The sequence below is a fragment of the Amyelois transitella genome, chromosome 24, assembly GCF_032362555.1.
Source record: "Amyelois transitella isolate CPQ chromosome 24, ilAmyTran1.1, whole genome shotgun sequence".
Taxonomy (NCBI): Eukaryota; Metazoa; Arthropoda; class Insecta; order Lepidoptera; family Pyralidae; genus Amyelois; species Amyelois transitella.
This window is the reverse complement of record NC_083527.1, coordinates 4,091,398-4,107,614: the sequence shown is the minus strand read 5'-3', so window position 1 is coordinate 4,107,614 and position 16,217 is coordinate 4,091,398. Positions and strand designations below refer to the sequence as shown.

General features: G+C 35.4%; 1 protein-coding gene across 1 annotated transcript in view; it reads right to left on the bottom strand.

Annotated features, from left to right (window-relative positions):
* The window catches only part of LOC106135947 (calbindin-32), a 61,972-nt gene that overhangs the window by 39,675 nt on the left and 6,080 nt on the right, over positions 1 to 16,217 (bottom strand). The window contains exon 2 of the mRNA XM_013336369.2: positions 1,157 to 1,539. Within this exon, the coding sequence (XP_013191823.1) occupies positions 1,157 to 1,307 (151 nt within the window). The 5' untranslated portion in view covers positions 1,308 to 1,539. The remainder of the gene's footprint in view (positions 1 to 1,156; positions 1,540 to 16,217) is intronic.

Sequence of the window (16,217 nt, the reverse complement as noted above, 5' to 3'; positions counted from 1 at the left end):
TTGTTTGTTTGTTTTTACTGTCGAGTCTATTTAGATTAAGTCCGTGTTTGTTTAACACTCGAATCTAGATTAGTGCCGTGTGGTTCCTGGCACCAATACAAAAAAAGAATAGGACCACTCCATTTCTTTCCCATCGATGTCGTAAAATGCTACTAAGGTACATTGCTTACATACATAACATTCTTATTTTAGGCGATGGGCTAGCAACCTGTCACTATTTGGATCTCAATTCCATCATTAAGCCGAGAAGCTGAACGTGGCCATTCAGTCTTTTCGGGACTATTGGCTCTGTCTACCCCGTAAGGTATATAGACGTGACTATATGTATGTATGTATCTAGATTAAGTTGGTGTCACTATTTGCCTTACTTCCTTGATTAGAGTATCTGAGTATTTGCAAGCTCTGTGGCGCAGCAGTAGTGCGCTATTCTACACCGGGGGTCCCGGGTTCGAATTTCGGCCAGGGCATGATGTAAAACGAACCTTTTCCTAATTGGCCTGGGTCTTGGATGTTAATCTAAACAAGGTATTTATTATAAAATATAGTATCGTTAAGTTAGTACGAGTCGATTATAGGAACACAAGTTTCGGAATTAATTCAAGGATAACTCATAATCTCTCCAAATAATTCCCTATTTATCATTATAATTATTTCATTCAATGAGTCCTTGCCACTAATGAGCAGACTGAGCCATAGTCACAAGAAAGCCACGTGTAAGTGAATGGCTTAATGAGAAAATTGAAGTTGCCTAGAAGAAGAATACCTATAAAGTAACTTACCTTCCTCTGATACAGTTATATTATGTTACTGAAACTACTATTGGCATTTCCCGAAAAACATTTTACCAATTTCGAAGTTCTCCTCTGCGTGATTTCTGATGTCGCCAATTTATAACTTTTGTGAACCTTATATACTTAAGTATTTAGACTTATTCTCAGTACGTTGCTATCGGTAGGAATTGAAGATGTGCGACTTGGAACGGACATGCGATACTCTGCCGTCACTTTCGTAAAATCGAGGCGGGATTACGTCTATGTCGCTTGCGGGGTACACAAACCCAACTGACTGAAAAGTCTAAAAGGCCTTTCAGTTGGATGGCTTTTTCTATAGATGGATAATGATACTAAAAACCTAAAAAAATAATGACTAAACTTACCATCCCGATCGTAATGGCTCCAAACTTCCATGAACTGATTGGCGGAGAGTTTCTTCAATTCTCTGGAGTCTGGATCCCGAAATTGTCGCATGAAATTTGTAGCGCGTTCTAAATTCAATTTTTTGGACGAAGAGGTCGAATCGAAGCTCATTTCAAAAGATTTTATAATCTGTACAAATTTAAAATTTGAAAATAAACTGGCCTAAAAAAATTTTATATGGATTCTTTTTTCTTTTTTAAGTAAGTAAATACTTTTAATAAAAAAACGTATTAGAATACACTTATTTTGGCTAATTTATTGTCGTTTATGAATTTAGAATTATATTTAAATATTTGTATATTTTATTTATTCGTCTTAGTTCCCAGGTTTATAGTTATAATATCTGAAACAAGAGAAAATAAAATAATTAAGATACATTGTGAAAATATACCCAACTATAAATATTCAAATGTCAGATTTACTTTGGCATACATGTTTAAATTATAATGAAAATAAGCAACCGTAATCCAATCCATACAAACTAGGTTTCCTTGAAACAAATTCAGGGAGGTCAGATGAAAGTCGTTAGGTACATGAATTTGTACACATTTATACCTATATCTTTCTCTGCAGGAAACCTCACGAAAAAGAGAGATAAAAAAAGCAATTTGTTTCATTTCCCATCGCAATTTGTATCACGTCTGCCGTGACAGGTAAGTACACCAATAATTTTCTCTTGCAACGTTGAGCCACACTCACAAATGGAGGGATGTTGCCACAGAATATATTAGCAAATGTAATGAATGACGTAAAGAGCGTGGGTGCTCGAATCGGTTGGATACCCGGTTGAAATGCGTGATTCGCATATAAAGGATCCCTTCATGGGATAAGTCCTTGTAACTGTGAAAATTTTGTGCAATGAAGATTTTACAAACAAACAAACAGATTCAAGTCCCTCCGCGGCCATGCACCAAAGACTATTTTCGAAGTTATGTATGTACATTAATTTGAATACCAACCGATGTTCTTACGATGAGGGATCATCGTGAGAAAATTATCCCCATACAGGTACCTAACCATAATTTAATTTTATAAATTAAGATAAAAAATTGGTGAATACTTCAAAATCGGCTTAACCTATTTTGGATGCTCCACGAACTTAAAAATTCTATATATATACAGATCCTATACATTTTTAATTTTCGCGAAAATCAGACCAGCGGTTCGAAAGTTATCGTGGTACAAAATACATAACTATATACTTAGTTCCAAAACATATTTATACAATTTTCATGGTTAGTCAGAGCCATAGGTTACAGGGTAACGCTTCGTATCAAAACAGGAGCCAAATGCAATTAAAATTAAATTAAAAATTGACAAAACCCTTCACATAAGTTTAAGTTCCCTTTAAAAAGTGAGAAATATTAACATAAACTCAATCTCAAGGTACCTTGTTTGTATTAAGTAAAAAAAAAATAAAAAAAAATACCATATCTAAAATATTGCGTTGCGTTTTTGTCGACCGTTTTTCATATAGCAACCAATAAATCGTGATAAAGAATCCTTTCTTATATATTTGTCGGGCTGTGGACGTGGCGGCCATACAGTAGGTTTGTGGGAATAAAGAGTAGGTAATGTTTGTTTAAGCTAGGGTTGGTACTGCCCTGCGATACAAAGTTGAGATTGCGCTCGTTTTGCGTAAAATTGTAATCTTATGAATTTCTTTTTCTTTAACCCACTGAAAAAAGATCCTAATAAGCTTGTTAAATCACCAAACGCAGGCTTCGGCCTACGAAGTGTTTCCCTCTAAATTATGCAACCAGAAAAGGTTCTTGTCTTGTTCTATCTTGGAGATAATTTAACCAAAAAATGTTTGTCTCTTGTTTTACCTTATAAGAAAAGTGAAAAAGATATATTAGACAAAACCGCTTGCCTAGAAATAGACTATACATACTTACCAAAATGTAATTCTTAAACGGTGGAAATAACTAGTGTTGATACTGTCACTTTCACTAATAACTTTGTATAACTGATAGATGAACATCTAAAGAATAAATAAAAGATTTCTGAGGGTAGTTTTACAAATTAATGATAGTAGAAAATGATCATTCTGACATCTGCCCCTTGCCTTGAGTGTTTTTATTTATTTATGTATGTACATCAAGGAAAAAAAAGAATAGAACTTAAACAAAAGAAATGTATAAATAAAAGGGCACTACTTATTTCTAGAGAAATTGTGTGTTGTTTAGAAAAGGATGAGTCGATCCTTTATCTGTGGACGTCGTAAGGTGATTAAGGGAATACATGCAACCAGGATCAGATATTATAATTATAAGTATGGATTTACTTTGTATTACGTAAAGTTACTTAGGACTCAACACGCACGCGATCTATGACGCGGGCAACATTTAATAAATGAGACAATTTGAGTCTTTCTTCATCTTGTACAATGTAAAAGGTGTACATATTGATTTTCTAAAATCGTCTCTAATCGCAATAACCTTGTTTGAATCGACTACGGAATAATTAATAAAGGTCGACGGTATTTAGATAAATTAAAATGTAGATAATCGTTATTTGAGAGTATTCGATATGAAAGAAATTTAAATTTCTTATAGGCGTACTTATTCAGATACTATATTTGCCACTTGCCGCGATCCTTGCATACATCTTTCGCTTCATCCACATTCATAACTCTCTTCATGCAAGTTAATCGGTTTCGGGTACTCTTGATCTTACCTTTTGCCAGGACGTCCTTTATTTGATCATGGTACGTTCCTCTAGGCCTTCACACTTCTACCATTCACACTCTCCTTGTTTATTTGCTTAGACAACCTACTTTATAGAATAAAATAGAACAATTTTCATTGTATTATAATGTCAAGGGTCCTACAAATCAACAGGGTTACCACGATCTTCTCATATTTCAAGATAATGGGGCTTTATGAGTTTTTCATGCGAGACAAGGGCTCAGTATATTACGGCCTTGGCTGTCTCGGGGCGGAACGGAAACTTTTATAATTTCTCTAACTCGAACACACTTAAAATTTACTCGACATCAAGTGCTATATAATATTTCATCTCACTTTTTTCTTCATTAACAAGACTTTAAGCAGAAAATGCCGCGTTCAAAAAAGGAGATTCTTAACTTACTGTTATTGGTGAAATTTGTTTTTCGTATGTTTCAAACACACATACATAAAATCACGTCTATATCTCTTACGGGTTAGACAGAGTCGATAATCTCGAAAAAACTAAAGGCCACGAAAAAAAGGCCGCGTTCAGATTTTTTGAGATTTAATAAGTGACAGGTTGCTAGGCCATCGTTTAAAAGAAGAATTCCTAGTTTATAAGCCTACCCCTTAGTCGCCTTTTACGACGTAGGTATATGGGAAAGAGATGGAGTGGTCCTTTTACTTTTCCTATTCTTTTTGGTATTGGTGGTGGGAACCATTACAATAACTTGCAATTGTAGATTGAATTATATGATCCCAGGCATGCAAAGTTGGCGGACAAAGGTTAGTCCATATTCTCACTTCCAAAAAATTCATTCTTCCATGCTAATATTACAATGAATATTCATATCTTCATAATTTATCTTACTTTTCACAGCTTGTATTGTCAATATAAAAATGTGTCTGTTTGTTTGTCTTCTTTTTCAAGTGTTATCTAAATTATCTTAACGATAATTCACAAACTCATACTGTAGTTGAGTACTCACTCAGAAGGACAAAGGCGACCTTACTTCCAGGATAACTAGGGTTTTGCGTTAAACAAAAATCATCATCAATCATTGGAGTGCGATTCTGGCAAAAGCTTATCACAATATAAAATTAAATGCGGAAATAACTTTTTACCTCTTCACAATTAAATCAACCATAACGCGTATGGACCTGCGGGCGTAAACCTTATGGTTCAATAAGTGAACTAAACTATTGTAAAGGCTATTCACTAAAGGGTCTTACGGACGTTTATTTTTATAGGCGCTAACCCATCTCATCCCATTACGTAAGGGATGAATCAAAAACGCTTAGCTCGTCCTTGAGAAGCTATAAAGAAAATTAGGGATTCTCGAAAAATATTGAAATAACTGGTTGGATTTAGGGATATTATTTTTGACTTTAGATGTGATTCTTTAAGTTGCTTTATAGCCTAAGATCGCGGAGGAAATGTTGGAAAGGTATCTGCGATTACGAAGACTATTATTAGAACTTGTGGCTCCGTGCGAATCACGCTTTTTCGGACACTTCACGAATTGACCACATTTTAAATTAATTCAATTTAAGGTGAGTAACATTTTTGTGCCGTGTGGTTCCCGGCACCAATACAAAAAAGAATAGGACCACTCCATCTCTTTTCTTTGGATGTCTTAAAAGGCTACTAAGGGATAGGCTTACAAACTTGGGATTCTTTTTTAGGCGATGGGTTAGCAACCTGTCACATTTTGAATCTCAATTCTATCATTAAGCCAAATAGCTGAACGTGGCCATTCAGTCTTTTCAAGACTGTTGGCTCTGTCTACCCCGCAAGGGATATAGACGTGACCATATGTATGATGTATAACATTTTTAAAACGGGCAAAAACTTATCCTTATATCATATCTGATTCTGAAAGGGATTTATAGTAGCCAATTAGATGTAGAAACGAGCAATCAGCAAGCAATAAGCAACAGTTGTCCGATCTATGTAACTCGTTTTACGACCGCCCGAATAGGTTGGTTTGGTAGCGATCCCGCTCAGGAAATTAATGAAATGCCATTGAAAAGACGATTCACAATTTACGAAAGGTATTTAATAACGTTTTCAATTGAAATTCATTTTTGTATATGTCTATATATATTATATATATATATAAAAGCGAAAAATATTTATTATTTCAGAAGAAGAAGAAAAAAGAAGATGAAATTTGGCAGGAAGGTAGATTGAAACTAGGAGATGCCTATGAAAGCATTTTTGGGAATTCCCGCGGGATCGGGAAATAATGGGATTTACGCGGGCGGATCCGCGGGTACGCAGTCGCGGGTAAGTCCACACTTAAATTAAGGGAAAAGAGTTGTATTAATGTATGTTTTTAACGACAAACTTAAAAAATTCTGGTTTCCAATTTCGTAAATTTCTTAAAATTTGGTGCACACATCGTAGCTAGTGGAAATATGTGGTCTCTGCCTATCCCTCCGGGAAAAAGGCGTGATTTTATGTATGTATGTATGGTGCACACATTATTTATGGAACAAGAGTATAAAGAAGAACAAAGAGTACCTTTATTCTGGAAATTCTTCAATTGTTTATACTTACATTTATTAATTTCCTTTATTAGGTACATATTTTTTTTCTTGCGTCGTTAAGCCCGGTTGAGTTTTCTCTAAAGACCCTAGGGTCGCCATTTCACCATGATCCTTGTATGGGTTCTAAGTCCTAAGGAACTTAGTTCAGGTTTTATACGCAACCTTTGCAGGGGAACCTAATCCCTATTCGATCAAGGCTACACATTCAGTTGTATGAATATGCAGGTTTCCTCACAATGTTTTTTCTCACTGTAAGGTCATCGGTTACTACTAATCTAACTTATACGTAACTATATAAGTTATATGTCATTCCGAAAATAAACAAACTAACTTTTAGACACCACATTTCTCTCATAAATTTCATTTGTGGGAGTGTAACGCAAGTTGCCGCAAAACTTAATAATAGTTCCAAAGAGCTTTCAACGTTAAGTTCGTATTAAAAGCTTTACTTAATAAAGATTGATTACTACTAAGTCGTTTTTGTTAGCTCCCGAGGAAACCAGCTAATATTATTTATGTTTACACAAGCAATGTTTTATTTCAGTACTTTATTAGTACTTATGAATGAAAATTAGATTTAGACATAATATTGGACAAAATACCTACATTATGTTAACCCCAAAGTAAGTTCGAGACGTACCTACTTAAGTTAGGGGATACCAAATCAACAATAATATATTTTTATATATATATAATAGATCAATCAGAAAAAGATCTACGTCATGACCTGACTGGAGATCGAACGTAAGGTCTTTTGGTTCAGAGGCAAAACCACAACCATCACGCTAAACAGGCCGTTATGAAAACAAGAAAATTTATATGAATATATGTAGGTAGTTAATTAATTCAAGGTCAACATAGACTACTAATTCTGGAATTTCCCACAAGAATAAAGCATGGAATAATGCGATAGTAAATATTAATGCGATAGTTTGTCTTTTTCTTATGCTATAACGCCAAAACAACTCGATTGATTATATAAATGGAATAAAGATTGTTCAAGACCCGAGTCAATCATAGTCTCCATTTTTCGTGAGCGAATTCGCAAATAACAGCTTATTAATAAATTAAAAAATAGCGACGTAAGTTGTCGTACAAATTTAGTATCGCTTTTCATTTATATAACAATATCATTTTTAGAATAGTCTGTTTACTATCAATTTACTGAGAGGAAGATATTAAATTTTCCAGACACCCGCGTTTATTACAACTCTTTTCAATTTGTTTAAACACTCCAGTCTAAAACAAACTTTATTACTACATCAATTTAGAGTTCAACTTATTTCTCCTTGAAAGTTTTATAGGCTTTTGTACTTACTGTATAATAACGCTATAAAATTTGGATTTAAGTGCATGGAAATTTGAGTTGAAAATTACATGAATGATTTTCTGGAGTCATTTGTTTTATGATTTTGGAGCAGGTGTCAATGCGAAAGTGAGTTAATTTGATTGTAATCTACTGAATTAATACATATAATTAAAGCTCGTTTTTGTAGATGGCGCTCAATATTCGCGGGCGAAGCTGCGGGTAATAGTTAGTTCCTGATATATCTCAAGCTTTAATCACAAGTATTTTTTTTCTTTTTTTTTTAATTTTCATTTCTGTAATTCAGTAATATTATCGGCCAGTAAATTTATTAGTTGGATGTTAACGCAACAGTTTGTAAGACTGGTTTTAGATGGCAAGGCGCCATTTTTTTTAGTGTTTGAGAAACTACCAATGCCAAATAAGTTTTGAGTTATGACATTGTTTCTTGTATTTCATAACTTTTAAACTTTTATCTTTTATATGATCGAAGCTTTTGGCATTATATAATAGTACAATTGTGTAGGTACCATCTTTAGACCTTATCTTACAGATTCAGATCAAACACATTAATTTTCGGACGGACACGCACGACACGACATTCTTATAATAATATATTGAACGATGTACATACATTTAATCACAACTTCATACCTTACGGAGTACACAGAGCCAACAGTCTCTCAGAGACTGTAAGACCACGTGCAACTGTATGGCTAAATGATAGAATTGACATTCCTCATGAAGAATCCCAAGTTTATTAGCCTATCCTTTAGTAAGTACCTATAAAACGATTTTTATTTATCCTCAAACTTGGCAGGTGAATCTCCAAGAATTTAATAATTTAAAACGTGCTCGAGCATACGATATTGAAATTGCGTTGCCTCAATTTTGCTAAAGGATTTTCTATATTGGCATAAATTTCGGATATCACATTTCAAGATGATTTATTATGTTACCTTATTGTGCAATGATGCTGCAATCGTAGCATGGAACGCGCGTCGCCGTTTTTATCGCGCGAAAGACTATCGCTGTCCCGTTTCCTGTCATAATTAAAAGCGAAACAGCGATAGTTTTCCGCGCGTGGCATGCTACAGGAATTGGTTTGTTGCAAAGAAAAAATATCAAGTGAGCTAGCTGCTCCTATTTTAATATTATTTATTTATCAATTCATGAACACGGAAAAGGAAAACATATATCACATAACATAATATAAAGTCTTTATATTTTCCGTCTGTGTGTATGCGCTTATCTTGGAAAGTTTTGGACGGATAATGTTCCTGTTTGAAATGTTGGAAAAAGGGTATTCTGAGAAAAGTTTATATCAATAAATGCTTCCCGTCCGAAGCCAGGGCGGGTAACTAGTTAATGATCAACATAAGAAACAATAGTTCATAGGTTCTATTGCGCAAATTGGCTTTCTTTATTAAATTCTATATGAGATGGTAGGTAATTATAGAAACTTGTCAATTTCGAATCTTAATTTCATCATTTATTTTAAAGAGTTACATATTCAATTTAATGAGATATAATTAAATTTAAGAATTATTTTTTCTTTAAAGTACTAAAAACGTTTTTCGTATCTTCAATCGCTGGCGGCACAGGGTAAGGGAGCAAACCAGCGCTTTGGAAAGAGTAAAAGTAGAAAATTTGCAAGATATGGATGTAGGTAAGAAGTATATTAATAGACTGAAGGATGAATTTGAAGATTTAGAGGAAATGAGCGATATTGAAGATGGATGGAAGGAATTTAAAGAAAGAATTGTGAAAGTAGCTGTTGAAGTGTGTGGTGTAAGTAGAAGAAGGAAAGGAAAAAATCACAAAAATGCGTGGATGAGTAAAGATGTGCAAGAACTTGTGCGATTAAAGAAGAAAGCATGGCTGGATTTGTTAGCAGCAAAAGCTAACTTAAGAATGCAAGAGGTTATAGATGAAGATGTGAATGAAGCACGTAAGGAATATAAGAAAATGAAAGATTTGGTTAAGAAAGCTGTGATTAGAAAGAAAGAAGAGTATAAAGAGGATTTTGATAAAAGGCTATCAGAAGACTTTCAGTCAAATCTGAAAGTATTCTGGAAATCCGTAAGGTCAGCCCGAGGAAATACTATAACCAGAGAGCTGACTAGGATCAGATGCCGGGATGGTAGCGTTGTGAAAGGAGAAGAATGTGTACTAAAGATATGGAAGGACTATTTTGAAAGTTTATTTGAAAAAAAGGAAGGAAATAAGAAAGATTTCTGCTATAGCGAAGAAAAAGAGAATGAGATGGAAGGCGAAATTGAAATGTTCGAAATTGTGGAAGCACTTAAGAGTATGAAAGCGGGAAAGGCTCTTACTTTCTTACTTTACTCCTTACTTTACTCCTTTCTTCCTCTTTTCATCTATATGCAGACGACCTGCAACTCTACCACTCATGCGATTGTGAGGGTATTGACTCCTCGGTTGCGCTCATTAACAGGGATCTTAGCATTATTGCAGACTGGTCGACTAAGTACGGAGTAGTTGTAAACCCGGGTAAATGCCAGGCTATAATTATAGGAAGCTCCCGGCAAATTTGTAATATTAATTTCGAGGCTATCAATCCCGTTAAATTTAATGATGTTACGATCCCTTACTGCCCCAGCGTAAAAGACCTTGGACTGCAGATCGATTCAACTTTTAGCTGGGTTCCTCACGTCACTGAGGTCTGCCGTAAAGTAACTGGTATGCTTCGTTCTCTTTATAGACTAAAGAACTTCCTTCCTCTGAGAACCAAAATCTCCCTCGTCCAATCTTTAGTCATTCCTACTATTGATTATGCCGACGTGTGTTACTGCGATCTTACTCAAGTCCTTCTCATTAAACTCGACAGATTAGCCAACAACTGTATTCGCTTTATTTTTAATATCCGTAAATACGATCATATTTCTTCTTTTCGTTCGCAGTTATCATGGCTTCCTATTCCTGAACGTCGTAAAGCCAGAATTCTTTGTTTTTTGTACTCTCTACTCAATGATGCTCACTCTCCTCTTTACTTAAAATCTAAATTCCCGCTTCTGAGTTCCACCCATTCCCGTTCTCTTCGCTCTTCAGACAACCTGACTCTGCGTACTCCTCTGTTCCGGTCTACTTTTTTGGAGAAATCTTTCCAGGTTCAGGCTGTAAGGCTCTGGAATGCTCTTCCTGAAATGATTAGGAGAGCTCCTAGTCGCTCTGCGTTCAAACATGCTGTGAAGGGGTTCTTTCTTCGGCAGATTAATGATGGGTCATCCTAATTATATATCCTAATTATATATTTTATGTATGTATAATAATATGTATTTATAGTGTATATTATGTATATATATCTTGTATGTATTTACGCATTTTCTTTCTGTAATGTATGTATTTTGTCAGTATGCATGTGCACTTTATCGCACCACCAACTTAAAGTTTTTTCTGTTTGGTCAACTGGTTGACTGGTAGAGAATGCCAAGCGGCATTAAGTCCGCCTTTTGTACATTTTTGTTTTTGTGCAATAAAGTTTAAATAAATAAATAAATAAAGGCTGCTGGGTGTGATAGAGTGTCGGTCGAGATGCTTAAAGCAGGAAAAGGCGTAGTAGCTAGTCAGTTGTACTGCCTTTTCAATTTGTGTTGGAGAAGCGGCCGAGTACCAAAAGATTGGTGTAAGGCTGTTATCGTGAAGTGAACGTAAGTAAAACAAAAACACTGGTTTTTGAAATGGAGAAAGAAATGACAGCATGTAATATTTTGATTGGAGGAGAAAAAGTGGAGCAAGTGAAAGAGTTTGTATATCTAGGATCAAAGTTTACATCAGATGGCAAGTATGATAGTGATATTGAAAGGAGAGTGAACGCGGGGAACATGGTGAATGGAGCTTTGCATGCCTTTATGAGCAGTCAGAAACTATCCAAAAAGGCTCGACTGGCTGTGCACAGGGGCGTGTTGGTCCCGACATTAATGTATGGGAGTGAAAGTTGGGTATGGCAAAAGAAGCATGAAAGCAGAATAAATGCAGTGGAAATGAGAGCGTTAAGGAGTATGATGGGTGTGAAATTGAGTGACAGGATAAGGAACAGCGTGATAAGGGAATGTTGTGATGTGAAAGAAGATGTAGTTACAGGAATAGAAAAGGGTATGTTAAGATGGTTCGGTCATGTGGAGAGGATGAATGAAAGCAGGTTGACTAAGCAGATATACAAGGAGAGTGTGGAGGGAAAGGTCGGAGTGGGAAGACCTAGACGAACGTATCTTGATCAAATTAAGGACGTCCTGGTAAAGGGTCAGGTCAAAAGTACCCGAAACCGCCGAGCTTGTATGAAGAGAGTTATGAATGTGGACGAAGCGAAAGAAGTATGCAGAGATCGTGGCAAGTGGAAAGAGGTAGTCTCTGCCTACCCCTCCGGGAAAGAGGCGTGATTTTATGTATGTATGTATGTACGTTTTTCGTGGCCTTTCAGTCCTTTCGAGACCGTTGGCTCTGCCTACCTGGATCTGGATATAGACATGACTATATGTATGTATGTACTAAAACCCTTTGTCAATGCGTTTTAATCGTCTCTCGTGGCCGAGCCGACCGGTCGGGTCTCGAAAACCACTCTCCCTGATTCAGGTCGATAAGGTGTCATGTCAGGTAATTGTAAAGGGCCTTTGATCTTGTTTCAGGGTTAGGGTATTACGCGAAATAATGAAAAAGCCCTAAAAATATTTTGAATTTAATTTTTATTGACAAAATTGATAAAAAGTACCTACCCTCAAGTTAGCGACTTACAATTTATATTTTAATAGCTGTGCCCGCGACTTCGTCCGCGTGAAATAGTTATTACGGGCATTATTTGAAGTCCTCAAGGATGAATAACTTTCCCCGTATTTTTTTTAACATTTGCCATTATTTCTTTGCTCCTTTAAGTTGCAGAGTGATGTTATATAGCCTAAAGCCTTCCTCGATAAATGGTCTATTCGACGCAAAAATAATTTTTCAATTCGGACCAGTGTCTGTTCCGCTTTAGTTCCTGAGATTAGCGCGTTCAAACAAACAAACTCTTCAGCTTTATAATATAAGTATAGATATTCTTTGAACTTCGACGACTATCTTTTACCAAAACGGCGCAGTTTGATTATTCCATTTAGGCGGACGAAGCGATCTCCTTACTATCCATGTCTGTTACGCTGTCACGACTAAACCTCCGGACTTATATTATTAAAATTTTGAATTGATGTACCTAACCGGTTCATTCAAACATAAGCAGTTTCGTTCTGGTAATTCTAACCGGAGAAAACGCGAGGTAATGCTACCAATATTATAAATGTGAATTTTTTTCAAATTTTGCAGTAATATAGCTTTAAATTTATATTGGGATAACATTATAAGTTATAAATTTATAGAGATACAAGGCGGACGAAGTCGCGGACTTAAACTAGTATAGAATTTAACTTAGTATTAGAATAAAATTATACATACATACATATAGTCACGTTTATATCCCTTTCGGGGTAGGCTCTGTCTACCCCGAAAGGGATATAAACTATTATCGAGAATTGATAAGACTGAAGGCCACTTTCAGCTACATATGGCTTTATAATGGAGTTGAGATTCAAATAGTGACAGGTTGCTAGCCCATTGCCTAAAAAATAATTTCAAGTTTAAATCTATTATACGATTACATATATATATGGTTTGTTATGTTGTGGTAGGATTCTGAATAAACATAACATATGTATATATCGTGGCCCCGAGGTGCCCAAAGGCTTAATTTATACGATTACCCTAAAATCGTATTTACTTTGGCTCTTCCGTTTCAGTTTGTAAAGTTGTAGAGGTATGTAGGTACCTATGTAATTAAAGACATACCTAATTATTTTGAAACACACAGTTGTAGTTGTATGTAAGCGACTAAAGATACTGATTATATTTTTTACGAAAACACTATACTATCTCGTAGGGGTAGACATACCCGACAGACACAAAAGTTACATTAATTTCATAGATAGTGTCAGGTTACAAGTTCATCGTCTAAAATAAGAACCTCAAGTTTAAAAGGATATCCTTTGATTTTACTAAAACATTTATAAACTGCTATTTGCTCATAACTTGGCAGTGGACTAATCATAAATGAATGAATACAACAACAACATAATATCTTATCCTAATTTTAATCTAAGATATTGGACAAAAATACGGTCGAAATACGAACCTCCTCTTTTTTTGAAGTCGGTTAAAAATCAAAGGTTAAAAGGTGGCTTTATTGCATTTATGCACTCTCTTCCAAATCTTATTAGTAATGGTACTCTTTCTACATTTTATTTGTATTTGTGTCCCACCGAAATGATTACTAATCATTACTCTGTATTACAAAATGTTTCGTTAATATACGGATATTTTTTCAATATAGCATTAATTTTCAATAAGTATATATTTTTATTCAGTGTACAGACATATTTTCCACCACTATTTTTTTATGTATTGAAGATAAAGGAAAAATAGCACGATAAGTTACAGCTCCCAATATAATCTTATTGTATTTCCGCGAGTGAAAACTATTGTCAGAGATTCCGAATAAGCCCAATTTTATGGAGTACCTACTTTCCGATAGATTAACTATCCCTTATCTGGAATAGCCGAAATTCTTTGTAGTAAGCGGTTGATTGATTTTCTGCTATTTGTAATGGATACCGTTTTCGGTTGGGTTTGAAACCGAATGAAGGCACAATAGATTTTTTCTTGGGATTATTTTTATTTCAAACCAGTTTTTATGTGGCGTTTTGCAGAAAATAGAAACTTATATTATACCTGAGGGTTTTGTCTGTCTACAATGTCTACATACTTACATATGTTTTAGAAAACTGCTCAAACGGTTTCGTTGAAATTTGAAACATATGTAGGTGCGCACAGTGTGAAAAGTCAATATAGCTGGGTCCCAAGTCTGGCAAACTTTGTTTTCCCTATAATTTTACCCAAAATCATTTTCCCAGGATCCCTCCATCCTTTTCCCTTGCATGTCGTAAAAGACGACTAAGGGATAGGTTTATAAACTTGGGATTCTTCTTTTAGGCGATGGGCTAGCAACCTTTTACTATTTGAATCTCAATTCTATCGTTAAGCCTAACAGCTGAACATGGCCTATCCGTCTTTCGAGACTGGCTGGCTCTGCTTACCCCGCAAGGGCTATAGACGTGCTTATATGAATGAATGAACCATTTTCTCATATAAGATAAGGGTACGGTATTCGGCGCCGCCCGAGCGTAACTATTGGTTCAGCGGTCACCGTATTTACCTCTCACGTTGGCGTTCTAGCTTCGATTCCTATAATACTAGGTACGATTATATACAGTTGTGTTTTGTAAAAAAATTACTTCTTGTGTGCAACTAAAAAAAAAACAGAGCGTGTTCAGTCGCCCAGGTACTTGAATAAAATATTAATCAATATATTTTTTCAGTGCCGTCAAGTTCAAGCCGTGAACAATACCAATGCCTATTGTCTAGGAGTCTAGGTCGTCTAACATCTGTTTCTGATCGATACTTAATACATTATTCCTTTGGTTGTCGCGTCATACCGTGGATTAGAAATAAATAAAGCGCAATGCTCATCAATATTAGAATTAAAATTATAATTATAATTAGATATTAAAATATGGGGCCCTCATCAACATACTGAATGGGTTTTTATTTTCAAAGTATCGATATATAGCAGGTACACATACAAATTGAGTTAATAAAATGGAGAGACTTGTGTTAAGCAATAATAATTATACGTAAATAATGTATAGTTAAATATACGAGGGTATTTAACTATATGTATACCAAATTTCATTCGAATCGGTCCAGCGGTTGATCTGTGAAAGCGGAAGAGACAGACAGACTTTCGCATTCACAATATCGGTAAGGGATTTTCATCCAAAAGCAATAAATATTTTAGAGTTTTCCAATCGTAAATTTGGCCGAAATATCATTAGATGTCAGATGTAAACGTCTGTCACAGTTATAGGTACTACCTTATCTGTGGCCATTGTGTATACTGGAATAAAGACATTTGGCATTGAAAGTACTGTAAGTTAGCGTGTTAGCGAACCCTTGTAAACTATCGTAACTAGTGGTGTCTTCAAGAAATATTAAAAGGTATTGACGGTCAAGGCTTCCCTAACACGCGAGGTTGCCATGTTAACAAGACCTCTAAAGACGAAGGAAATATTTTTATCACTTTATATTTTGAAGGAAAGTCCTATTTCCTTTGATTTGAACCTGAAGCCACCGCCTTACTTGCTCATTTCATATTTTATTTTATTCCGGGCACCTTAACCGTCCACCGACGACGGTCAGAATTGTATATTTGCTTTATAACCCGTACAAAATCCTTTTCAACAAGAAAGGTAGCTAAAACACGTACAATCCTACAAGCAGACATCAAAGCCACAATAGTTACTTATAGCCAAGTCTGCGGGATTGCGACGCAGTTGTGTGTTCGACAAAAGACCTCATTGCTGAGAAATTCTTAGAAGAAATCACGAGTGT